This window comes from Neomonachus schauinslandi, chromosome 2 (assembly GCF_002201575.2).
Source record: "Neomonachus schauinslandi chromosome 2, ASM220157v2, whole genome shotgun sequence".
Classification (NCBI taxonomy): Eukaryota; Metazoa; Chordata; class Mammalia; order Carnivora; family Phocidae; genus Neomonachus; species Neomonachus schauinslandi.
Genome location: NC_058404.1, coordinates 185,695,582 through 185,720,677, shown reverse-complemented (window position 1 = coordinate 185,720,677; position 25,096 = coordinate 185,695,582). Strand labels below are relative to the sequence as shown.

Sequence of the window (25,096 nt, the reverse complement as noted above, 5' to 3'; positions counted from 1 at the left end):
GTAGAGTCAGGTGGAAGGAGAGAGAAGCCAGAATATTTATTCTTCGGGTTCCCTCCCTCCTGGATTGCAGTGGGTTGGCTGTGTCCCTGAGCTAAAGGCCTCCTCTTCTGCCAGGCAGCCCTTGGCAAGTATCTACTCTCTACAGGTTTTGGAAACTGATTCTGCCCCAGCCCCTTCCGGGGTGCTAATGACTTCATGCTGTTGCAAGCCCTGAGGTACTGCACTCTCCCTTGTTGCTTTCCGCAAGCCCTGCTCACACCATTGTAAATAGTCCTTTATGAAACTCTCCTCAATTACCCAGTGTGAGCACCATCTGTTTCCTGCTGGGACCCTGGCTGATACATATGGCCACTCTTGGTTACAAAACACAGGCTTATTTTATTTTGGTATTTAGAATAATTAGTCCATGAAATAGTTAAAACTTCAAATCTGATTTAGGGCTGCCTAGATCTTAGCTTTTTGGAGGAGAGGGTGTGGTCAATCTTCTTTCTTCCCTTGCTTCTCTTATTTCTGCTTGTGTACTAAGTCTTCTGACCTGGTCGAACCTGATGGACCTGGGTGAAGGCAAGGTAATAAAAAGGAAAATTCTTAAGGCAGTTTCACAACATCTGATTTGGGCCCATATTTAGAACAAAGTCTTTTTCTCACGGACATGCCTCAGAGTCCTGCGCATTGCTGTAGAGCATCCCAGGATCCCGGATGCATGCGAAGCTGTCTGCTCCGGCTCATCACTTGCTCTCTCCAGCCATCTACCTCAACTTCCATCTGTTGAGGGGAAATCTGTTTTAAAGCCTTTAGCTGCATTAAAGATGTTTGTTTTCAGGTTTCTGCCTTTTCTTAAGACAATTTTAATAACACATTTTTTTTCCTTAAAAATCGTTCTGCTTTTATTTTCTCTTTATTACAAAATTTATTTAGAATTAAAAAAAAAAATCCAAGTGGATAGATTGACTTATTCTTTTCCTGTTAATCTTCCTCTCCCTCCCTCCCTTCATTTTCTCTTCCACTTTTTTCTTTTTTAAGATTTTATTTATTTATTTGACAGAGAGAGACACAGTGAGAGAGGGAACACAAGCAGGGGGAGTGGGAGAGGGAGAAGCAGGCTTCCCACCGAGCGGGGAGCCGGACTCGGGGCTCGATCCCAGGACCCTGGGATCATGACCTAAGCCAAAGGCAGACTCTTAATGACTGAGCCACCCAGGCATCCCCTTTCTTTCTTCTTTTTATGTTTAATTGTCAGAGAATGTACCTGTGTGAATTCAAGGTGTTTGAAAATAATTTTCTGTTGTTGAATAGCAATCTCTGTCTCTCGTACGTCTGTATCATGTTATATACACATACATACATATGTACCTATACGTATAAAGTCAGAGACGTCTTTCCACAAGAGAATAAGTTTATAAACTATGTTAATTAAATTCTCTCTTTGTCCGTCATTTTCTTAGAGAGTCTCTCCTGTGTTAGTGGAGTTTTTGTTACATCCCTGCATTTATCACAGGTTTTTCTCTTGTTTGTCAAAACTCTATTGTCAAAAGTTCATGATTGCTGTATGGTTTTGGTGGGCTGTAACTTTTATTAATATGAGAATATTACTCTGTCCCATTTAATGCTTTTCCTTTATATTCATTTTATGTAATTTTTAAAGTTTTATTTATTTAAATAATCTCTACACCCCATATGGGGCTCGAACTCATTACCCTGAGATCAAGAGTTGCATGATTTTCTGACTGAGCCAGCCAGATGCCTTTTTACACAATATCAATAGTCCTAAGTCTACTTATTTTTATCAGTATTTACATCATAAATATTTTTTCCTCTTCACCTTTACTTTGTTCAAACAGGACTATTTAGTGGGTTTGTGATTACCAAGGTCTCAGCTTCTTTCTGCCATATTATTATTTTATATTTTCTAATGTGATAGTTTCCTTTTGCTTCTCCCTCTTCTCTTCTACCTCCCCCTCCCCCATTATATTTTTCTTTACTCTTTCCCATTGAGTGTGGTGTTGCCCACTGGAGGTGCTGTTGGCATTTGGTCTCGTCATTTCTCGGTTCTGTGTGTGCCTGTCCTGCCCTTGGCGGGCCTTCATCATTGGCCCTGCCACTAAATATCAGAGTAGCCCAGTCTCTGGGACAATGGGAAGCTTATTGGCACACGCTCCCATGCCTCTGGGTGTTACACCACTCCTAACCTCCAAACAGGGTCGACTTAGATCTGTAATTTCTTTTCTCTTGTGGTTATCTTGACTTTTCTAACTTAATTTTTAATTTTATCTTAGCAACATGTACAATGGTTTAAAAGCTCAAATAGTACTGGGGTGCCTGGGTGGCTCAGTCGTTAAGCGTCTGCCTTCAGCTCAGGTCATGGTCCCGGGGTCCTGGGGTCGAGCCCCGCATCGGGCTCCCTGCTCTGTGGGGAGCCTGCTTCTCCCTCTCCTGCTCCCCCTGCTTGTGTTCCCTCTTTCGCTGTGTCTCTCTCTCTCAAATACATAAATAAAAAAAAAAATCTAAAAAAAAAAAATAAAATACAATGTAACACGGGGCACCTGGGTGGCTCAGTCGTTAAGCAACTGCCTTTGGCTCAGGTCATGATCCCAGGGTCCTGGGGTCGAGCCCCGCTGCGCGGCGGGAAGCCTGCTTCTCCCTCTCCTGCTCCCCCTGCTTGTGTTCCCTCTCTTGCTGTCTCTGTCTGTCAAAATAAATAAAACCTTAAAAAAAAAAAAGCTCAAATAGTACTGTGAGAATTATAACACCCGACAACAAAGAAAGATCTTTTATGTCACTTCTCTCAACTTCTTACTTAGTTCCCTAAAGCCAACATATTTGAGTCTTTTCATCATCTTTTTCTAGTACTTACTTCTACGTTTCTAAATAGCATGCATATACAGTCATTATTTGCACTTGATCTTAGCCAAAAGGCCGAGAAGCGATTCACAGTCATTATTTGGTATTCTAGTTGAAAGTATATCGGCTTCCGATTTTGTAAGATGAGGTTTTTTCAGCCTGTTCTAGTACCATACTCACAAAGCAAACTTTTTCGTCTCCGTTTTTTCCCACTTGGTTGTTTAACAAATTTTGTCTAAATCTTCATTCAGTTTTTACATCACTGTTTTATGTAAAAATGGTGCACGACTGAGCCACCTAATATCCTATGATTGAGTTTCTTGTCTTGTACAGTTTTTGTTTTGCCTGAGAGTTAATAATTGTCTGTTGTTGGTGGCTTCCTATTCTAGGATTCTTTCACTAATTCATCCCCACACTGTCGGCCAGAAATGTAAATTGTTTCTTTACATGTTCAAACACATCAGATGTTTTATCAGTTTTTCTCTCTCTCTCTCTCTTTCTTGGAGACATCTTTTCTGGAACCCTCCATCCTCCTGTGACACGATTTTGAAATGCATTTCCATAGAGTCTAGTGGTTTTTCTTGTCACTTTGGAGGCTCTGTCCCTTCTGAATTAGCTTTGGACACAGAATGCTGTTAGTAGATGAGGGAATCTTTGCTCACCATAACCTCAAAGTTCCACATAGAATAGTTATGTCTAATACATTTGAATGTTAATTGCAAAAATAAACAAATATTTTTTGTCTGAAAGTACACCAGATCATAATTTATAAATGGCAACTACTTGAATTTTTAGCCACATTTAATTTCTCAAATAATTTGCAATAACGTACAAGCATTAAAATAACTTCTGCATATTTCTGTGAAGTGATGAGATAGCAAACATTAGTATTTATGTTTTATGCTAAACACACCTCACAGAAACTGTTTTACTCAGCACCTACTACAGGTAACCTCCACTTTCCTAAAGTTCATGGTATGCCACTTATCTGCATTAGTATGGTAATGGCTTTTTTCATGAAAGTGACATAGCATAAGCTAACCTTAGGAGAGCAGGGGGTACTCTTCACTTTACACCTTTTCAGGTTATGAAAAGTTTCCTAGGAACGTTCTGCTTTCAGATAGCTGAGAAACCTTATTTTCAAACATTATCCGTGGTCCTGGAGAGACACAGGTAAGAGTGAAACCTGGCCCCTGCCTTGACAGAGCTCCAAGGGTGAAGGAGGCAAAGGTATTTTTAAAGATGACTCAACTCTTTGTGTTAATTGTACCCAGGGTGCACCCAGGAGGGCATGGTTCTGATGGGGAGTCAGAGAATACTTCTAAAAAGTGGTGTCGTGGTAATGCCACTTTTGGTTTTTTTTTTTTTTATAAAAGATTTTATTTATTTATTTGACAGAGAGAGACACAGCGAGAGAGGGAACACAAGCAGGGGGAGTGGGAGAGGGAGAAGCAGGCCTCCTGCGGAGCAGGGAGCCCGATGCGGGGCTCGATCCCAGGACCCTGGGATCATGACCTGAGCCGAAGGCAGACGCTTAACGACTGAGCCACCCAGGCGCCCCCACTTTTGGTTTTTAAAGGAAGAGGACACACACACACACGCTCACACACTTACTTTTTATTTGACCTGATTTCCTTTATGCAGAGGACTGAGATCTACATAGATCTATGTCCTCTCAAATGGCATTGTTACGGCAAAAGTGAAAGTGACATGGCCCCATTTGTATTGATGACTTCCAAATCAGGAAGCTGAGGGCCCCACAGACAAGTCATGCAAGGCTGGACACCAGATCTTAATCACAGGCAAGTCTGCAAATATTTTTAGAGTAATTCCTATGTATGCACTATGGTATCAAGAGCAGGCTGCCAAAAGAAGAGAAAAAGAGCAACTGGTCAATTTTTGTGTAAATGTAGTTAGTGTTTGTTGTGGAGTCTAGAAGAGAAGAAACAGGACACTTGTTGAGCACATACCTTCTGCCATGTACCTTGTTAGGACCTTTGCTTTGGCTCAGTTGATTTTTACTAGTACCCCACGATACAGATCTTATCCTTCCACTTTTTATGTACAGAAAAGTGAAGTGAGTGGTAGAGACAGGATTTAAACTCACGTATTACTGGATCTAAAGCTTGTGCTATTTCCGTCATACTTTGCAGCCTTGGAAATCTTTGATTTTAGGTTGGTAGGTAATACCAGTATTTTACATTTTTGTGGGAATCCCTTCCATGTCCTAACATGGTAAGGACTTCAGAGACAATTTTATTTTCTTCCAAATTATTAAAAAAATAAAATATAGGGCGCCTGGGTGGCTCAGTTGGTTAAGCGACTGCCTTCGGCTCAGGTCATGATCCTGGAGTCCTGGGATCGAGTCCCGCATCGGGCTCCCTGCTCGGCAGGGAGTCTGCTTCTCCCTCTGACCCTCCCCCCTCTCGTGCTTTCTCTCTCATTCTCTCTCTCAAATAAATAAATAAAATCTTTAAAAAAAAATAAAAAATAAAATAAAAAATAAAAAAATAAAATATAGAAGCCTATCATTTCTTACCAAAAATATTGCAATAACCAGCTAACTGGGGGTCTTTGGATCCCTAGTGCCTTCTTTCTGCAATTCACCCTGAGCATTACCACTGAATTATGCATTTGCTTTTTCCTTATCAGGTCCACTGTGAGAACTCTTACTCATTTTTTCAACACCTGCCTTAAAATCTTCTCTTGGGGGGCGCCTGGATGGCTCAGTCGTTAAGCGTCTGCCTTTGGCTCAGCTCATGATCCCAGAGTCCTGGGATTGATCCCCGCGTTGGACTCCCTGCTCAGCAGGGGGCCTGCTTCTCCCTCTCCCACTCCCGCTGCTTGTGTTCCCTCTCTCACTGCGTCTCTGTCAAATAAATAAATAAATAAATAATAATCTTTAAAAAAAACTGTTTCTCTTGGGCAAGTCTGACTCCCAATGACAAAAGTAACTCAAATGCTTTTCTTGATTCCTCCGTAGTGTTTTTACATGATCTTAATACAGCTTTTATCTTGATGCAGTCTAAGAGTTTATTTGTCAGCTATCAACTGGATTGTGAGTTTTACATGTTTTGGATATTATGTAAATGGAAATATATTATGTATATTTTTTGCAATTTGCTTTCTTCTTCTCCATATTACATTTGGGAGATTTATGCATGTTGATCTGAATAGATGTAGTTCATCCACTCTTACTCCTGTATAGTCTTTACTGTATGACTGTTCTCTAGTTTATTTATTCATTTATTGATTAATTGTCCCGACAAAGGAAATCTGGGCTATTTCCAGTGGGGGTTTTTGTTGTCGTTTGTTGGAATCATGGATATATATGTTTCCTGGTTTGCATTTGTAGAAATAGGGTATATGGTGCTATGTGAATTATTGGGTTTTGGTTTATGTGTTTCTTCAACTTTACTAAATATTTCCGTATTGCTCTCTTACCAGCAGTGTATAAACATTGCTGCCATGCACCAATCTCTCAAATGCTGGATATTGCCCAATTTTTAAATTTGTGCCAACTGTGTGTGTGTAGAATGGTATTTCATTGTGGTTTTCATTTGCATTTTCCAGATTTTTAATGATCTCTTACATTTTTTTAAATGTTTACTAGCCATGTGTTTCTCCTTCTGTGAAGGAACTGTTTGCATCTTTTTGTCCATTTTTATATAGTCTTGTTGGTCTTTTTAATTGAAATATCCAGATACAATCGTGAATTTTTCTATTTTTGTCAGTTCTATTAGGTTCTGCTTCATGTATTTTGGATCTCTGTCATTAGGTGCATAAACATTTAGGATTGTAAATCTTCTTGATAAATTGACCCTTTAATTTTATGAAATGACTTTTCATATACCTAGTAATATTCTTGCTCTGAAATCTACACGGGTATTAATATAGCCCCTCTAGTTTTGTTTGATTAGAATTAGCATGGTATGTCTTCTTTTCATTCTGACACTTTTGACCTACTTTTGTCTTAATATTTAAAGTGGGCTTCTTGTAGGCAGTATAAAGTTGAGTCTGATGTTTTTATTCAGTCTGATCATCTCTGCCTTTCAATTGTTTAGACTCATTTACATTTAATGATACTGATATGGTTGGGTTTAAATCTATCATCTTACTATTTATTTTCTATTTCTTCTATCTGTCTTTTATTCTCATTTCCCTCTTTTTCTGTCTTTCTCAGATAACTTATTTTTAATGACTCTATTATATATTCTTTGCTGGCTTACTAACTATAACCCTCTGTTTTATTATTTTAGTGTTTCCCGTAGGATTTATAGTATACATCTTTAACTTGCTACGGTCTACCTTCAAGTGGTATTATACTACTTCATGCATAACTAAGGACTGTTACAACAACATACTTCTATTTCTCCCTTCCTGACCTTTGTGCTCCTGTCACCATACATTTTATGCCTACGTATGTTATAGACTTTATGCTACATTATTTTTCTTTACCCAATAAATTATCTATTAAAGAGATTTGAATAATAAAAAAATCTTATGTATTTACCCATGTAATTACCATTTCTGGTGCTTTTCATTCCATTGTGTAGATCCATACTTTCATCTGGCATCCATTGCTGACTGCCTGAAGGACTTCCTTTAAGGTATTAAGAGTTGGCTGGTGATGAATTATTTGAGCTTTTGTATGTCTGGAAAAGTATTTAGCCTTCATTTTTTTTTTTTTTTAAGATTTTATTTATTTATTTGACAGAGATAGACACAGCAAAAGGGGAACACAAGCAGGGGGAGTCAGAGAGGGAGAAGCAGGCTTCCTGCAGAGCAGGGAGCCTGATGCGGGGCTCGATCCCAGGCCCCTGGGATCATGACCTGAGCCGAAGGCAGATGCTTAATGCCTGAGCCACCCAGGTGCCCTAGCCTTCATTTTTGAAACATATTTTTATTGGTACAAAATTTTAGTTACACAGATTTTTGTCCCTTTCATTTTTTTTAAAGATGTTACTCCGTTGTCTTCTTGCTTGCATTGTTTTTGACAATAAATCCACCGTATTCTTATCTTTGTTCCTCTAGACATTTTATATCTTTTTCCTTTGGCAGCTTTTAAGATTTTTCTCTTCATGACTGTTTTTGAGCAATTTGATTATGCTTTGGCATAGTTTTCTTCATTTGTCTTGTGCTTGGGGTTCATTGATCTGGGATTTCTAGGTTTATAGTTTTCATTAAATTAAAAAAAAATTTTTCAGTCATTATTTCTTCAAAAAATCTTTGTCCCCTCCTTTTTTTTTTTTCCTCCTTTGGAGATTCTGATTACATGTATATTAAGTTGATTAAAGTTGTACCAGAGGTCACTGATCCTTTGTTTACATTTTGAGTCTTTTTTCTCATGTTTCATTTTAGAGAGTTTCTATTGTTATGTCTTCAAATACACTAATCGTTTCTTTTGCAATGTTTCATCGGCTGTTAATCCCATCTGGTGTATTTTTCGTTTCAGGCATTGTAGTTTTTATCTCTTGAAGTTCAATTTAGATTTAAAAAAATTTCCATGTCTCTATCTACATTTGCAAATATGTTTATGAGTGAGATTGGCTTCTAATTTTTCCTTCCATGCAATGTTATTTTCTGGTTTTGAAATCAGGATATTCTAGCCATATAAATTGAGAAGTTCTTTAACAACATTTTTTTTTGGAATAATTTATACAACAGTGGATTTTTTTGTGTGTTTGTTTGTTTTTAAATGTTTGAGAGAAATCAATATTAAAACCAACTGGCATGGCATTTTCTTTGTGGAACATTTTAACTACTGATTTAATTTTGAAACAGTTAAGATCTTTCAGGTTTTTCACTTTTCCTTGAATCAATTTTGTTAAGGTTTAATTTCCTAAAATTTGTCATTTCCGAATAATTTTTCGAACATGTTTTAATAAAGTTTTAAAAATAATATACTATTTTCATCACTATAATCTCGGCAGTTTCTGTAGCTCTATTCCCCTTTTCATTACTAATACGTACTTTTATCTTCTCTCATTAAAAAAAATTATTTTGCAGGGGTTTTTCTACTTTATTAGACTTTTCTAAAAACCATTTTTTGCCTCTGTTAATCCTCTCTATCCTGGTTTGTTTTCTATTTTATTATTTCTGATATTACCTTATTTTTTTTCCTATTTATTTGTCTCTGTTCTCCTCCTCCTCCTTCTCCTCCTCTTCTTCCTCCTCTTTCTCTCTCTTTTTTACACATTTAAGTGAGATATTTAGCACGTTAACTCTGAGGCCTGCTTCTTTTCTAATGTATGAATTAAGGCTTTCTCTCTAAATACCACTTAAACTAGATACCACAATGTTTTCATATTTATCTTTCTGTTATGAAGTTTTTAATATTTTCTGGTGACCACCATTATGCCTTCTTTAAGCCTTAAGTTATTCAGATGTACCTTTTTAGATTCCTCAACTTTTAGAGGTTTCTTTCTTTCCTTCTTTCTTCCTTCCTTTCTTTTTTTAAGATTTTATTAACTTGAGAGAGAGACACAGAGAGAGCACAAGTAGGGGTGGGGCAGAGAGAGAGGGAGAAGCAGACTCCCTGCCAAGCAGGGAGCCTGACCTGGGACTGCATCCCAGGACCCTGAAATCATGACCTGAGCTAAAGGCAGAGGTTTAACTGACTGAGCCACCCAGACACCCCTCAACTTTTGGAGGTTTCTAATGTTATTTAGTGTTTGAATTCTAATAAAATTGGTGAAAGATTGTCATCTCTGTTTCTCCAGACTTTTGAAATTTATGGAGACTTTATCTATGGACTAATTTGTGCTCAACTTTCATAAAATTTTGTCTTCTTGACAAAATATATATTCTTCACTTGTAGTATTTATTATTGTGCAATGTCATATATATCCATTAGATCAAGATCGCTAATGTCTGCTACCCTTATTCTCTCTTTTTTCAGTTACTGAGAAAGTTTTTGGTATCAAGGTTATTCTAACCACATAAAATGAATTGAGGAATTCTTTTTTATTTTCTGGAATAATTTCTGCAAGAGTAGAGTTTTTTTGTTAGTTTGTTTTGCTTTTAAATGTTCAATAGAATTTAGATTAATCAAAATCTCCCATCATGGAAATGGATTTGTCAATTTAGCTTTTCAGTTTCTTAATTTTTGCTTCACATGTTTGAAAACCAGACTCCTGGGTGCATACATATTTAAAATAGTGCTGTCATGTAGTGGTCCACGTTATCTCCAGGAATGCTTACTTAGTTTCCCCTTGAAGTCCTTCACTTTTTGATGGTGGGGGGGGGGGGGGGGGGGAGCAGGGGTATCTTTTCCATATTTTGATTTTCAAATTTTTCTGTATTTTTATATCTTAGGTATATTGGTAATCAGTATACCACTGGATTTTTTTTTTTTTTAAATCTGATCTGGTAATCTTTGTCTTTTATCTGAAGAATATAGTGCATTGACTTTTATTGTTATAAGTGATAATTTATATCTTGTCATACCATCTTATTTTATGGATTATGCTTTTATTTTTCTTACCCTATGCTTATTTTTTTTGATTGTCTTATCCTTCTTTTAGTTTATTTATTTAGTTTTCCCCATCTAGCCTGCCAGTTGAGAGTATGGGCTCTGAAATTCAATTGCCTGGGTTAGAATCTCAGCTTTAGTATATGCTAATCTGAGCAAGTTACTTACCCTGTTCACTCAGTTTCCTTATCTGAAAATGGGGGTGATAATGGCTGTTACTTCATAATATTTTTGTGAAGGGTTAACATATATATAATGTGTAGAATTGAGCCTGGTACAGAACTTTCGCTATAGATGCATTGGACTCTTCTTTAAAACAATAAATTCCAGTTTGGACTTGAGAACACTTTAACTCTGATTTCTCCCTTTTGTGCTTCTATGTTGTTTTGGTTCAGTATTTTAGTTCTATCTAGTTATTCTTTTTAATTCTCACAAAATAGACATTTTGTTATCCTTTTATATGTTAAGAGCTTGTTTAGATTATCCATATATTTATTAATGTCTTTATTTATCATCCTCTTCTAATGTTTCACTTAATATTATTTCTTTAATTTTCATACTAATTCAAGTTTATATAATAAAATAATTTAAAGAGTCAAAATGAGACTGTTTCAGAAACCATCAATCCCTGGTCCCCTTCCATGTTCCTCTCCCTAGAGGAACCCCCTTTCCCTAGAGGAAACCCCTTTAACTGTTTCAGTTAATCCTTTTGGCATTGACTACTGTATTTTAAACATGCTTATATTATTAGTTCTTGATTTTAGTCCTGTTGTAGGCATATTCTGTTGACTCCTTACTCTGAAAAGTGAGGATTTACCCATTTGTCCACTTTCTCTCCTTCTACCTTTCTGCTTTCACTGACCCCCATGTATGATTCCAATACCATAAAAAGTGGGGAATTACTGCTAACTTGGTATAGAGTTTCAGTTTTGCAAGATGAAAAGAGTTCTGGAGATGGATGTGGTGATGGTTCCACAACAATATGAGTGTACTTAATGTCACTGAACTGTACACTTAGAAGTAGTTAAGATGGTTACTCTTATGTTGTGTGTATTTTACCACAATTAAAAAATACTCTTGTCAGAGCACATACTGCAATGTTTACAGATTGAATGAAGGAGCTTGGGTGGATACAAATGAAATGATATCGGCACCATGATGAAAACTGCTAAAGCTGAGCCATGGGTACACAGGGCTTTGCTGTATTATTCTGTCTACTTTTGTGCATGTTGACAATTCCATAATAAATTTTTAAAAATGTATTTGGGGGGGAGGGGCAGAGGGGGAGGGGAAGAGAGAGAATCTCCCGCAGACTTCCCCCTGAGTGCAGAGCCCCGTGTGGGGCTTGATATCACAACTCTGAGATCATGACCTGAGCCGAAATAGTTGGCTGCTTAATGAACTGAGCCACCCAGGTGCCTCTCATAATAAATTTTTATAATTAAAAAATCATACTAGGGACACCTGGGTGGCTCAGTTGGTTAAGCGTCTACCTTCAGCTCAGGTCATGATCTCAGGGTCTTGGGATTGAGCCCTGCATCAGGCTCCCCGCTCAGTGGAGAGCCTGCATCTCTCTCTCCCTCTGCTGCTCCCCCCTACTCATGCTCTCTCACTCTCACTCTCTCTCTATCTCAAATAAATGAATAAATCTTTAAAAAAAAATCGTACTAGATATTCTATTAGTTTAATCTTCTTGAAGAACTATTTCCTACAGCCTGTGATGTGCTTATATGGGCTGGTTAGTCCCTGGGGTTTGCTGCACAGGGATGTCCTTGGAGGTCTCTTTTTATTATTAGCCCGGAGATTTCCCTTTCTTGATTTTTTTCTGCTGAAAACCTGTTTCCTGGATCCTAGATTTTTATCTTTCTTGGTCTACATGATTATTCTGGTGAAACGTATTCTCCTGTAGTATCCAGTGAGATGAAACTTTTTTCTCAGTATCCAATGAGAGCTCATATGTCTGACAATATCTTCTTTCATTCTCACACTTATTCAATGGTTGGAGGGCTGGATGGTTGTTGCAACCATTGAGGAATCCCTTCCACCCAACTGTGTGTCAAGCTGGTTGCTTTGTTGTCTCTTTCACAGGTGGGGTTTGTTTCTTCCTTATTCTTGTACGGGGTGTGGAGCCCTTTCATTGCCAGCCTGATGTAAGCATGTTCGTGAAGGCTTCCCATCCTTGGTAAGCTTTAGACTGTCTCCTTTCCGCCTTGTCCCACAAGGCCATTAAAATGGCAGCTCACATCATCTGGGCTTGGCAGATGCTCTCAGGACAAAAGCCTGCATCACTACTCATTTGTGCCTCTGAATTACCTCTCTCACTTTGTTTTTGAGTTACCTACTATCCCACCAGATCAATGACACACTTTTGCCTCTAAATTATGACTCCAGAGTACAATAATTTTTTAATATTCATTATTTCTTTGTATAGATACTTAGTATCTACCCTGATTTCAACTGTTATTTTTGCTTTTGTCAGAGCTCTTTCTTTTACCATCTCTACTGTCTCCCCATGGTCCCCTCCCATAATTTATAGCCTGTGCTGTCCTTTTGTTGGTCTAAAAACTAGTACGTTATTCAGTTTGAATTGTGCACAAAATATGAGTAAGTAGATGTAAATGAGGACCTGAAAGACCTTCCTATAATTGTTTAGTTTATCTGTGACCTTCTTTCTTATATAAAAATCATTATGAAATATTTTAGGCATATAAAAAGGGTTATGAATAGTGTAATAAACAGCTCCCCAAATACCCCTAACCCAGTTTAAGTAATGAAACGTAAGAGGTGCAAACTCCTTTCTGGTTCTATTACCCTTTTTTCTCTCCAAAGGTAACCACTAGCCTGAATTGATAATTTCCAGACATGTTGTATGTTTATCTCATATGTATATGTTCGGAATATACATGGATTGTTTTACATATTTAAAATATATAAAGCATGATAAACATATTATATATATTCTTTAAAAAATCAGTAGACTTTGTATTTTAGAATAATTTTAGGTTTACAGAAAAATTGAGCAGAACGTACTGTGAGTTTCCAAATACCCCATTCTCCAGTTTCCACTACTAGTAATATCTTGCATTACTGTGAGACAATTATTATAACCGATGAATGAATATCGATACATTATTATTAAAGTTCACAGTTTATAGGTTTTGATAAATATATCTACCATTATTACAGTATCATGTAGAACAATTTTACTGCCCTAAAAATCTAAATTCTACCATTTGTACATTCTTTTGAATCTCAAATTTTTTTGGTTGTATAGCTTTATTGTTTTGAGGCTGAGTCCATTTGGAGGCCTATAACAAAACACCATAAACTGGCTAGCTTATAAACAACAAAGATTTATTTCTCACAGTTCTGGAGGCTGCAAGTCTGAGGTGAGAGTGATAGCATGGCTGGTTGAGGGCCCTCTTCTGCATCACAGACATCTGCATTTTCACATGGCACAAGGAACTGGGGAACTCTGTGGGGTCTTTTATAAGGGCACTAACTCATTCATGGGGGCTCCACCCTCATGACTTAAGCACCTGACAAAGACCCTACTTCCTCCTACCATCACATTGGCATTAGGATTTCAACATAAATTTGGGGGGATACAAACATTCAGACTGTAGCATAGGGTTATTGATGCTCTGATTCATTCCCTTTAACTGCTGATTCGTGTTTCCTCTGTGTAACTATACCTCAAATTAATTATCTGTTCTACTGTTGGTAGAATGTGAGTTGTTTCCAGGAGTTTGTTATTACAGACATCTCTGCCTCAATGATCTCCCATAATCTCTTTGTGAAAATACATGAACATTTCTCCAGGGTGTGTACCTAGAAGTGAAATTAGGAAGTCATGAGATTTTTAAAATTACTCCTTTATACCATAAAATGGATTCTAACTACATTTTAAACAAGATTTCTATGTGTACAGATATTCCAAATGTAATTTTTACTTTCTGTTCTTCTAATGGGCAGCACTCTCTCTTTCCTGTGGGCTTATTTGGATCCAACTTCTCTTTTTTTCTATTTTATCCCCACTCCCACCTCCCAGCAATTCACCCTGATGACCCAATTTTTCCTTTAGGTGTCCATCTAAAAGTCATTTCTCTAAGAGACCTCCGACTCTAGCCCACATCTGGATGAATGCCTCTCCTTGGTTTTCTGGCAGGGCTTTTGCCCCGGCTGTTTTGCAATTGCCCATAGCTAAGTTCTCCAAGAAGCCCAGCAGAGTGCACCCTGTTGTCTCCTGTGCTCAGCACAGAGCCTGACACATAACATTTGTGGAATTAATGAAGGCATGAATGAACGAAAGTAGGATACTAATATGTCAACATTGGCAGAAGCTAGTGCCCTCCCCACAATAATTGACTGGACCATTGCAGGTTCCATTGTTAGCTAACAGGAGAATAGAGTTCAAGTGTAGAGGACCAAAGACAAGGTCCTGAGACTCTGTCAGGCGCGATAAGGGCAAGGCTTGTCAGTCATGGCCAGGAGGAGATATTTGCAACTCAGACATTCATAAGCTGGGGCCTGCCTCTGTTTACCAGCTGGGAAATCTTCAGAAAATGAACCATGAAAGCCTGCTATGCGGCATCACTATGCAATAATTTTTCATTTGCCACCAGTCAGCTTCAGGGATCAAGGACAGCTAAATACATAACTCACTCATGCATGTTATTTTAAAGGCATATTTTAAAGTTATAAATATGGTACATTGAGTTAATGAGGTATGTTCTTTTGGCGACAAATATTTACATTCCACATATGCCCCTTGATGTCAAGAGTGTAACTGTTTCATTTTCTTCTTTTTCTCAGGAGGCTGGGATGCAGATGGAAAAGGCCCTAGTGTCTGGGACACATTCACCCATCAGGGAGGAGAGAGAGTTTTCAAGAACCAGACTGGCGATGTAGCTGGTGGCAGCTACACTCTGTGGGAGGAAGGTTTGAAATGTATCAAACAGCTTGGATTGACTCATTACCGCTTCTCTCTTTCCTGGTCACGTCTGTTACCTGATGGGACGACAGGTTTCATCAACCAGAAAGGCAAGTGTTTCTTAAAAATAGAAGGTTGCAGCTTTAATTCAAGGTTATTGCTGCAGTCTGGCATAATTAATCCAGTATGCTATTCTGCAGTGGAGCTTTGAAATTGCAAGTTTTTAGGGTGATTATAGGATAAATTTTTTGAAATGGGTTTGCATTAGCTTTCTTAATGGTAATTCTGTTTTCCCTGAACTGGAGACATGTGTTGGGAGGGGACAAATAGATGGGCAGGAAGGGGTGGGAATAAGGGTTTCACTTATGGAAGATATTATTGAGTGCTAACCTAAAGGTGAATTTCCAAAAGTTATGTATTAAACTATTTTCAGTCGTGTTGTGCTGTGAAGAGTTATAAAAAGCCCTGCAGAACTTGAGAAGATTTTGAGCATTTCAATTGGAGCTGAATTAGTGGAGCAAATAACTAGCACAGAGATTAGCACTGAGGCATCTGGAGTCTGCTTAACTGGGAACGAAGGGCCAGCTATATCACTTGCTATCTGTGGAAGCATCTCTTGGGTGTTTTTTTTGTGCCTCAGTTTCCCCACAAGTAGAAAGGAATGCTCAAATAGTTCCTAGTTCAGAGAGTTGTTGGAAGATTAAATGAAATAATCTTTGTAAAGTGCTTTATACAGTAGCTGGTATATCATAAAGACGTTCAAAAGGTATTAGCTATTATTCTTATTAAGTTTTGTAATTAAAAAGACTGTTGCCCTATTTGAATGCCTTTTATTTATGAGGCATTTTACATACATTTTTTCTAATTCCCACAGTCAGTGAGGAAGGTATAATTAGTCACATTTTACAGTGGTGCATGTCCAAATCCAGATATTTCATAAACGGTGGATCTGGAATTTAAACCTAAGGTCTGGCTAGTTCCTTCCATACACCGGGGTTGGCAAACTATGACCCAAAGGCCAAATTTGGCCTGACTCCTATTTTTGTAAATAAAGTTTTATCGTAGCACAGTTATGCCCATTCATTACATTTAGTCTGTGGTTGCTTTCCCGCTACAATGGCAGAATTGAATAGTTGGGGCAGAGACCACAGAGCCTGCAAAGCCTAAAATATTTACTACCTGGTACTTCCCAAGAAAAGTTTTGTGACCCCTTACTACAACATAAAGGTTTCTTAATAAAGAACCTCTATTGCTACTTTGTCCTGGAAAAAAGTTCACCCTACTCCTACGGTTGGGACTAGGTGAGGCCTGAGTGAAGGCACCTGCTTGCTCATCCCTTTCAGCTGCTGTGCCTTCACTGATGGTCAGGAGTTCCATTTGAGTAAGTTATCTAATTTCCTACATAGTAAGAACAACCTGTGATAACAACTGCTAGCTGGGCTTGTGTACTTGTGTACTTGCAATGTCCATTTTCTGTAAGGTGGGCTAAGTTGGACATTGTGAAACGCAGCTGCACCTCTTGTCTCCCCCAGATAGGGACAACGCAAGATTAGCAGGTCCATTGCTCGATTCTAAAGACATTAGCTCCCCTAACTGCTGCTGGTTGAATGTCTACTTTCTTGGCATCACTGGCCAGTTTGGTTTTTTTTTTTTCTGACTTTGAACAGAAGTTAATTTGTTTAGTTTAAAAGTGAATTAATAATTTCCCCCCTTCCTCATCCATCATCTATCTATGTCTTCTCTTTTCTCCAGCACCATCTTTGAATCTCTTTTCTTTGCTTCCTGCATCTAATTGGTTGCTAACTATGATCCGTTCCACTTACGTCTCTTTAACTTCTCCCTCCTGGCCATTTTCTCTGCCTCTGCCCTGCTTTAGAGGTTTATCATTCTCATCAAGGACTTTTTGATATACCCTTGCTGGGTCTACCTATTTTCACTTGTTCTCTGTCCATTAATCCCTTGTACAAAATGCCACCCCAGGAGTTTGCCTAAAGCTTTGCCTTCAGTCATGTTGGCTTGCATCATCTCCTGCTAAAAACAAAGCAAGATTTAAAAAATTTTTTTAAAGATTTATTTATTTGAGAAGGGTGGGGGGACGAGGGAGAGGGAGAGAGAAAAAAAATCCCAAGCAGACTCCCCACTGAGCACAGAGCCCGAATCTGGGAGCTTGATCTCACAACCCTGAGATCATGACCTGAGACAAAACCAAGAGTCGGTCACTCAACTGACTGAGTCACCCAAGTGCCCCTCATAAAAAATTTTTTTAGTCATCCCAAGACTCAACATATAGTGTACACTCCTTCTTATATAATTCCATATTTTATTTGACTTAGTCTTAATTCATCTCTGTAACATTACAGGCTGAAATTCCCCTATGCATATGACCCATGCAATTGTTCCATGTAATTCCCTAAGCACATAACCCTCTACTTTTTAAACGTATTCTACAATTTTCCACCTCTGTGGGAATTTTCTTAAGCTCTTTCTCCTGCCTGGAATGGCCTTTCCTTAACTATACCCACTGAATCTCTACCCTCCTGATTCTAGGAGTTTGGAGTTTTCACTGAGTTTCCATTTGGATGGTAAACAATGAAAAATTTTGAAAAAACAACACAAAACAACCACCCCCTTGCCAACTTGTAATACAGGTTCATAACCCCTTATCTGAAATTCTAAAGTTCAAAAAGCTTTGAATACTGAATCCTTTTTAGCAAGTTTAGTTCTAAAACTAATTTGGCAACAAAAGCTAACCTGAATTGATGGGGCAGTTCTTTTTTTTTTATTTGAAGAATAACTGACATACAATATTGTATTAATTTCAGTTATAGAACATAGTGATTTGACATTTATAAATATTACTAAATGATCACCACAATAAATCTGGTTACTATCTGTAATCATACAAAACTATTACAATATTATTGATCATATTCCCTACACTGCACATGACATCCCCATGGCTTATTTGTTTTATAATTGGAAGATTGTACCTCTTAATCCCCTTCATGTATTTTGCTAATCCTCTTTCCTCTGTCCTCTCTAGCAACCATCAGTTTGTTCTCTGTATCTACCGAGACAGTTTCCATTTTGTTTTGTTTGTTCATTTGTTTCTTAGGTTCCACTTGTAAATAAGTCATACAGAAATTGTCTTTGATTTATTTCATTTAGCATAATACCCTCTAGGTTCACCCATGTTGTTGCAAATGACAAGATTTCATTCCTTCTTATGGCTGAGTAATATTCCATTACACACACACACACACACACACATATGCATATATACACACATATACCACATCTTCTTTATCCATTCATCCATCGATAGATATTTAGGTTGCTTTCATATCTTGGCTATTGTAAATAATGCAGCAATGAACACACATAAGGAATGTTTATGCAGAATTTCTTATTCACTTTAGTATTTAAAATATGAGCCCAGTTAGCAGGAATGGTAATGCACATATCATATGTCTTTTCAAATTAGTGTTTTTGTTTTCTTCAGGTAAATACCTAGAAGTGGAATTGTTGGATCATACAGTAGTTCTATTTTTTATTTTTTTGAGGAAACGCCATACTGTTTTCCATAGTGGCTACACCAATTTATATTCCGACTAACACTGCATGAGGGTTCCCATTTCTCCACATCCTCACTAACACTTGTTATTTCTTGATAATAGCCATTCTGACAGGTGTGAGGTGATATCTCATTGTGGTTTTGATTTGCATCTCCCTGATGGTTAGTGACATTGAACATTTTTTTCATGTGCCTGTTGGCCATCTGTATGTCCTTTTTGGAAAAGTGTCTATTCAGGTTCCCCACCTATTTTTTAATCAGATTGTGTTTTGATATTGAGCTTTATGGGTTTTTTATATATTTTGGATGTTAAACCCTTGTGAAATTTTTTTTATAATCTCAGGTGATTCTACTTGGTAAGAATATTTACATATTTTACTGCAGAAATATTAAGGGAGACTGACCCAGACCCACTGGGAGGGTTAACTTAATATATGGTATTTGCTCTGTATTTCCTTTCTAAAAATCCAAAAATTCTGAACACATTTGCCCCCAAGATAGGGGATTACTGTACCACTATGTCAACATACCAAGCTATTTAAAATGAGCTTGAGATGTACAGAAGTTCATGGAGCACAGCAGTCCAGGAGCAGGGCAGCAGAAAAGCTGGAGGGTGGTGGTGGGGAGACTGGAGATACTGGGGCCACTTGAACAGTGTTGGGAGATCACTCATGCACATATCATGTGGAGATCATGTGCTCCAGCACTGAACTCTTTATATTTGGTCCCAGTTTTTGTAGAGTCATAGCTAATTAATATTACAGACCTTTCCATGAACAAGAGGCACTGGGGGTACTTCTAGGAGGCAGAATTTCAGTAAGTGGTTGCTCAGTCCGTTGAAGCAACGGGAACTGTTTTAACTCAGAAAGGGCATCACTTGTTTTTTCTGTTTAAACATTTTCTCAAAGAGCATGTAAAGAATTGGAAAACCCTTGTCACCATCCTTTACAAGGCACCCCAATTTTTTTGTGTGTTCAACTCCCTATTTTAAAGCTTGATTAGAGGACATTTGGAAACTTGTAAAATCCTATGTTCCCAAACTGGAAGAATATTTTATGAAGGGCAATTGTTACACAGCCTTTCTCTTTCAAATGTCAAGTTTTCGAGGTTTAACAAGAAGAGATTGAGCTGGCAACTGAAATCACGTATTTCTGTAGTTCTCAGCTGTTCAAGTGAATTTTCCTATCTGCCACAAATGCAAGTTTCACATGATTAGTAGGGGACCCAAGTATAGGAAATAAAAAAAAAAAGGAATGTTTATGCAGAATTTCTTATTCACTTTAGTATTTAAAATATGAGCCCAGTTAGCAGGAATGGTAAAGTAAATAACTAAAGAAACATTTATTAACCTCTTACTCCATATTGGGCAGTGCGTTAGGCTGAGTAATAGTTCCCCAAAGATGTTCCTTCTAATTCTTAGAAACTGTGAATATATTTTCTTACATGGTAAAAGGGACTTTATAGCTGTTATTACACTAAAAATCTTGAGATGGGGAGATTATCCTGGATTATCTGGATGGTCCCCATGTAATTACATGAGCCCTTACAAGAGGGAGGCAAGACAATCAGAGTCAGAGAGAAGATATAGGAACTGAAAGAGAGGTCAGACTGAGAGGAGAGAAGATGTTACCCTATTGGCTTTGAAGATAAAGGAAGGGGCCATGAGCTAAGGAATGCAGACAGCCCCGGAAGCTGGAAGAGGCAAAGCATTGGGTTCTCCTCAAGAGCCTCCAGAAGGAAGTTAGCCCTGCTGCCATGTTGATTTTAGTTCAGTGAGAATCATTTTGGATATCTGATGCCCAGAACTGTAAGATAATAAACTTGTGTTGGCTTAGGCCACTATAATTGTGGTAATTTGTTACAACAGCAGAGACTAATCCAGGCAGTGTGCTAAGAGAACGTAGGGCAATTAAAGAAATTAATTGGTGGTAGAGTCTAGAGGGGAGTGACCTAGTTATCATGTGTGATACATGGTAGGCACTTGACCAAAATTAATTCTACATGAAGACATTTATAGTTTGACTAGCGAGATTCCAGTTCAGTTATTTTCTGTACTGAGACATTATCTTTGCAAGTCCTAGCCATTTCCTCTTCTAAGGGAATTTCCCCCATTTCTTTGTTCTACATAAACCTGCTCTGCTTCTGGCCATAGCCGACTGAACAAGGGAAACACCTCTTTCCTTGTGACGTATTATTGTGACCTATTTCCTCATGGAAAAAGAGAATCTTGCCCAATTGTCTTCACTTCTCAGAGATGTTTGGAATCAAGGAGTTGAGAGTCTGAGTTGATTGGTTTGGAACCAGGACTATAAAGTAGCTTTGGCAGATGGGATGGCCATTTGAGACCACAGCAAACAAGAAGAAATGGGCTTAAATACATCAGAGAAAGTGATAGTAACTATGAAAGAAGGCTATGGAAGTTTTAATATTTAATCAGTTATGTCCTAAATACCAGAAGCAGAACAGGGTTCAAATATACTGTCAAAGTTTCAAGATCCTGGGGCGCCTGGGCGGCTCAGTCATTAGGCGTCTGCCTTCGGCTCAGGTCATGATCCCAGGGTCCTAGGATCGAGCCCCGCATGGGTCTCCCTGCTCCGTGGGAGGCCTGCTTCTCCCTCTCCCACTCCCCCTGCTTGTGTTCCCTCTCTCACTGTGTCTCTCTGTCAAATAAATAAAATCTTTAAAAAAAAAAAAGTTTCAAGATCCCTAGATTGGTAACAAATGGTCATTTAAAAATATACATTTGTTCAGAGAATTAGTTACCAGTGAATTGTGCTGATAGAGCTAAAGAACTCTTTCATGGTTTGTTCTCATTTGATACTCAAAACACTCATGAGGTGACACTAATAATATGCCCTTTTTGCAGATAAGGAAACTTAGGCATAGACAGGCCAAGTGATTTGTCCATGATTCCATGATTCTTTGGCAGAACTGTTTGACTCTGGAGCTCTGCTCTTAAAAACCTCACTTCACTGTTTCATGGGAAAATTGCATTAGAGCACCAAGCCAGAAGTGCTCTGTGGAAACCAGAAGTACTTGATTCAGGGATGTTAAATATTAATTATGCAATGCTTTGTTGTTCTGCCAAGCTGATAAGTGAGAAAAAAATCTTATTTAAAATTTTTTAAATCTTCAATTCAACTAAAGATTATCCTGTTGTTGGAATTACACTGATTGCCATCATTAATTAATGATTGTGCCATATCTAACGATGCTTACAAGAGATAAATCATTGATTCCTCCAAAAATAAAAAAAAAAAGGATCTGATATTATGAATCAGCTCCAAAATAGGTGATTGTGAAGACTAGTAAAACAGAGTCACCATGTTCCTGATTCTGAAACATTCATGGGAAGTGGAATGTCATGGTAGGACAGGCTCAGGCTTTGTAGTGAGGTAGAGTGGGTTACTGGGTTTAAATGCTGGTAGTGCTGTATGGCAACATTATCACTTAAGTCTGGTATTCACTCTCTCTGAATCTCAGTCTTCTTAGATGCTTAGGAGGATAAAAATGCCCACCTCTTGGGCTTAGGGCTAGGATTAAACAAAATGTGTGACATTTGGTACATATAGTATGAATACAATAAGTGAAAGCTGATATTATTTTTATAGTCAGAGTCAGTGGAAGGAATTGGTTATGAAAATTCCAAAATGATTCCATCATACCATCTTTGGATATTACATTTTACTAGTGAGGACAAATGGGCTTGCCGAGGCTCAGAGACGGGATGGTGGAATGTTCTTTCATTGAGAGGGATTAGAAAACCTTTATAAATTTTTGTGAATGTATTAGTTTTCTATTGCTGCTTCAACAAATTATCATAAGTTTAGCTGCTTAAAACAGCACAAATTTTACACCTGAAAATAATATAACCTTGTATATCGACTATATTTCAATAAAAGCCCACAAATTTATTACCTTAGAGTTATGGAGATCAGAAGTCTGACATGGGTCTCTGTAGGCTAAAACTAAGATGCCTCCAGGGTCGCATTTCTTTCCAAAGGATCTAGAGGACAGCCTTTCTTGGCTCATTGAGATTGCTGGAAGAATTTAGTTTCTTGTGGTTGTAGGACTGAAGTCCTCATTTCCTTGATGGTTATCAACTGAGGGCCATTTTCAGTTTCTGAAAGCCACCTGCATTCCTTGGCAGGTGGCTCCCTTCTTCCATTCTCGAAGCTGGCAATAGTGGGTTGAGTCCTTCTTAAGCTGCTACCTCTCCTACCTCTTCTATTGTTCTATCTTTCTGACCTACTCCTCTGCTCTACTCTTTCACTTCTAAGGACTTGTGTAGTTAGATTGGGCCCATTTGAACCATCTAGAGAAATCGTCCCATCTCAAGATACTTAACCTTAATCACATCTGCAAATCCTTTTTGCTATGTAAAGTAACATATTCACATGTTGCATGGATTAGGGCATGGACATCTTTTTGGGGCTGGGGTATTCTGTTTATCAAGTGAGTAATGGCATACAAATGGGTCTTCCATGTATGGAGTTGTTATGCATGATTCACATTATGCTCTGGTTTGCAAAAAAAGTGAGCTGTTGTTAAAAATATCCACTCTTACAGATAGATAGATAGATAGATAGATAGATAGATAGATAGATAACACATGACCTTGCGTAATTTGGCTTCTGCTTACCCTGCTTATCTCTTACCATTTTTATTCTTTCTCTGCTCAGCTATACATTCTCATTAAACTGAACTTAGAGTTCCCAGACAGAGACATACTTGGCTAAATTACAATATACAAGCAAACAATGGCCAGTCCATATATGATAATAAAACTCTGATCCACAAAAGAAACCCAGGAAGCCAAACCACAGCCTCTGCAGCAATTGGTCCAGAATAATCAGAACTTGATCAACATCTGCCAACTTTTCTGTTTTTTGTTGTTGGTGGTGGTGGTTTGTTCCCCTGCTACCTGCTTCCAACTTAGGACCAACCACAGAAAGCCAAGTAAGTGGCCCAAAGTGATTGCTTGGGATGCCCCTCTCCTAGTTATCTCACCTCCAGCCTCCCTGGAGGCTTCCAATCAGAAGGTAACTGAAGCCTTCTCCTTCCCCTCCTTTTTGTCACTATAAAGCTTTCCCTCTTCCCTGACGGCCTTTGAGTATCTGTCAAATGCAATGGATGATGGCTGACTCCCCTGGTACAGCAAACTCTGAATAAATAGACTGCTCACATTTAGGTGGTCTTTGTTTATTTTCACACCTCCTTTACTCTTTCATGTATTTGTTTCCCTTTTTTCTCTTCTTGGATCACTCATTCTTCCTTCCCTTACACGAGTAATTTATATTCATCATCTGACTGTCAGCTTAGATGTCACTAATGACAACAGTAACAATAATTATTAAAATGATAGCTAACCTGTACTGAGCCCTTACCTTATGCCAAGAGCTGTTCTAACCATGTTCAATTTATCAACTCTTTAAGCTCTTGGAATAAATTATTAAAGTAGGTTTCTATTATTGTCCACATTTTACAGACAGGGAAAGATAATTCAGAGGGATAAAGTAACTTGCCTAAGGTCACTGAAGTTGGTGAAGGAATTGGGGTAGAATTTAGGTAGCCTGTTGCTGTAGTTCATTTTTGAAATCATGATGCTGGGTCACCTGGGTGGGTCAGTCATTAAGCATCTGCCTTTGGCTCAGGTCATGATCCCAGGGTCCTGGGATTGGGCTCCTTCCACACTGGGCTCCCTCTGCATCGGGCTCCCTGCTCAGCGGGAAGCCTGCTTCTCCCTCTGCCTCTCCCTCTCCCCCTGCTTTGTGTTCCCTCTCTCACTGTGTCTCTCTCTGTCAAATAAATAAAAAAAATCTTTTTTTAAAAAAAAGAAATCATGATGCTATATTGCTTTCAAAATAGATTTGCAAATATTCTCAGTTTGGAATGGGTACTCCTTATCCTATGCTTAAATGGTATTCTGCACTTTATCTTTACCAATATAATACTGTATTATAATTGTTTATGAATTTATTTGTAGTCCCTATTAAAATTGAAGCTCCCTTAGGCAAGGACAGTATATATCTTACATATGTTTGTAAGTCCAGCATATAGTAGCTTCTCTATACATGTGTATTTGAGGGGTGAATAAATTAACGATTTAATGAAACTAATCTAAATGTCTGAATTATTTTTTAATTGGAGGATACTAAGTTAAAAAAAGAGAGAGGAAGGGACCCTACTTCTAGACAAACTTTGAAAGCAACACAATTCTACATATGAATTTACAATTATTATCCAGGAAACAATGTCAAAATAGAATAGCTTC

The 25,096-nt window shown here is 38.1% G+C and overlaps 1 protein-coding gene across 1 annotated transcript in view; it reads left to right on the top strand.

The window, feature by feature from the left end:
• The window catches only part of LOC110571335 (cytosolic beta-glucosidase-like), a 90,278-nt gene that overhangs the window by 139 nt on the left and 65,043 nt on the right, over nt 1-25,096 (top strand). The window contains 1 exon segment of the mRNA XM_021679429.1: nt 15,131-15,358. Coding sequence (XP_021535104.1) covers nt 15,131-15,358 — 228 coding nt within the window.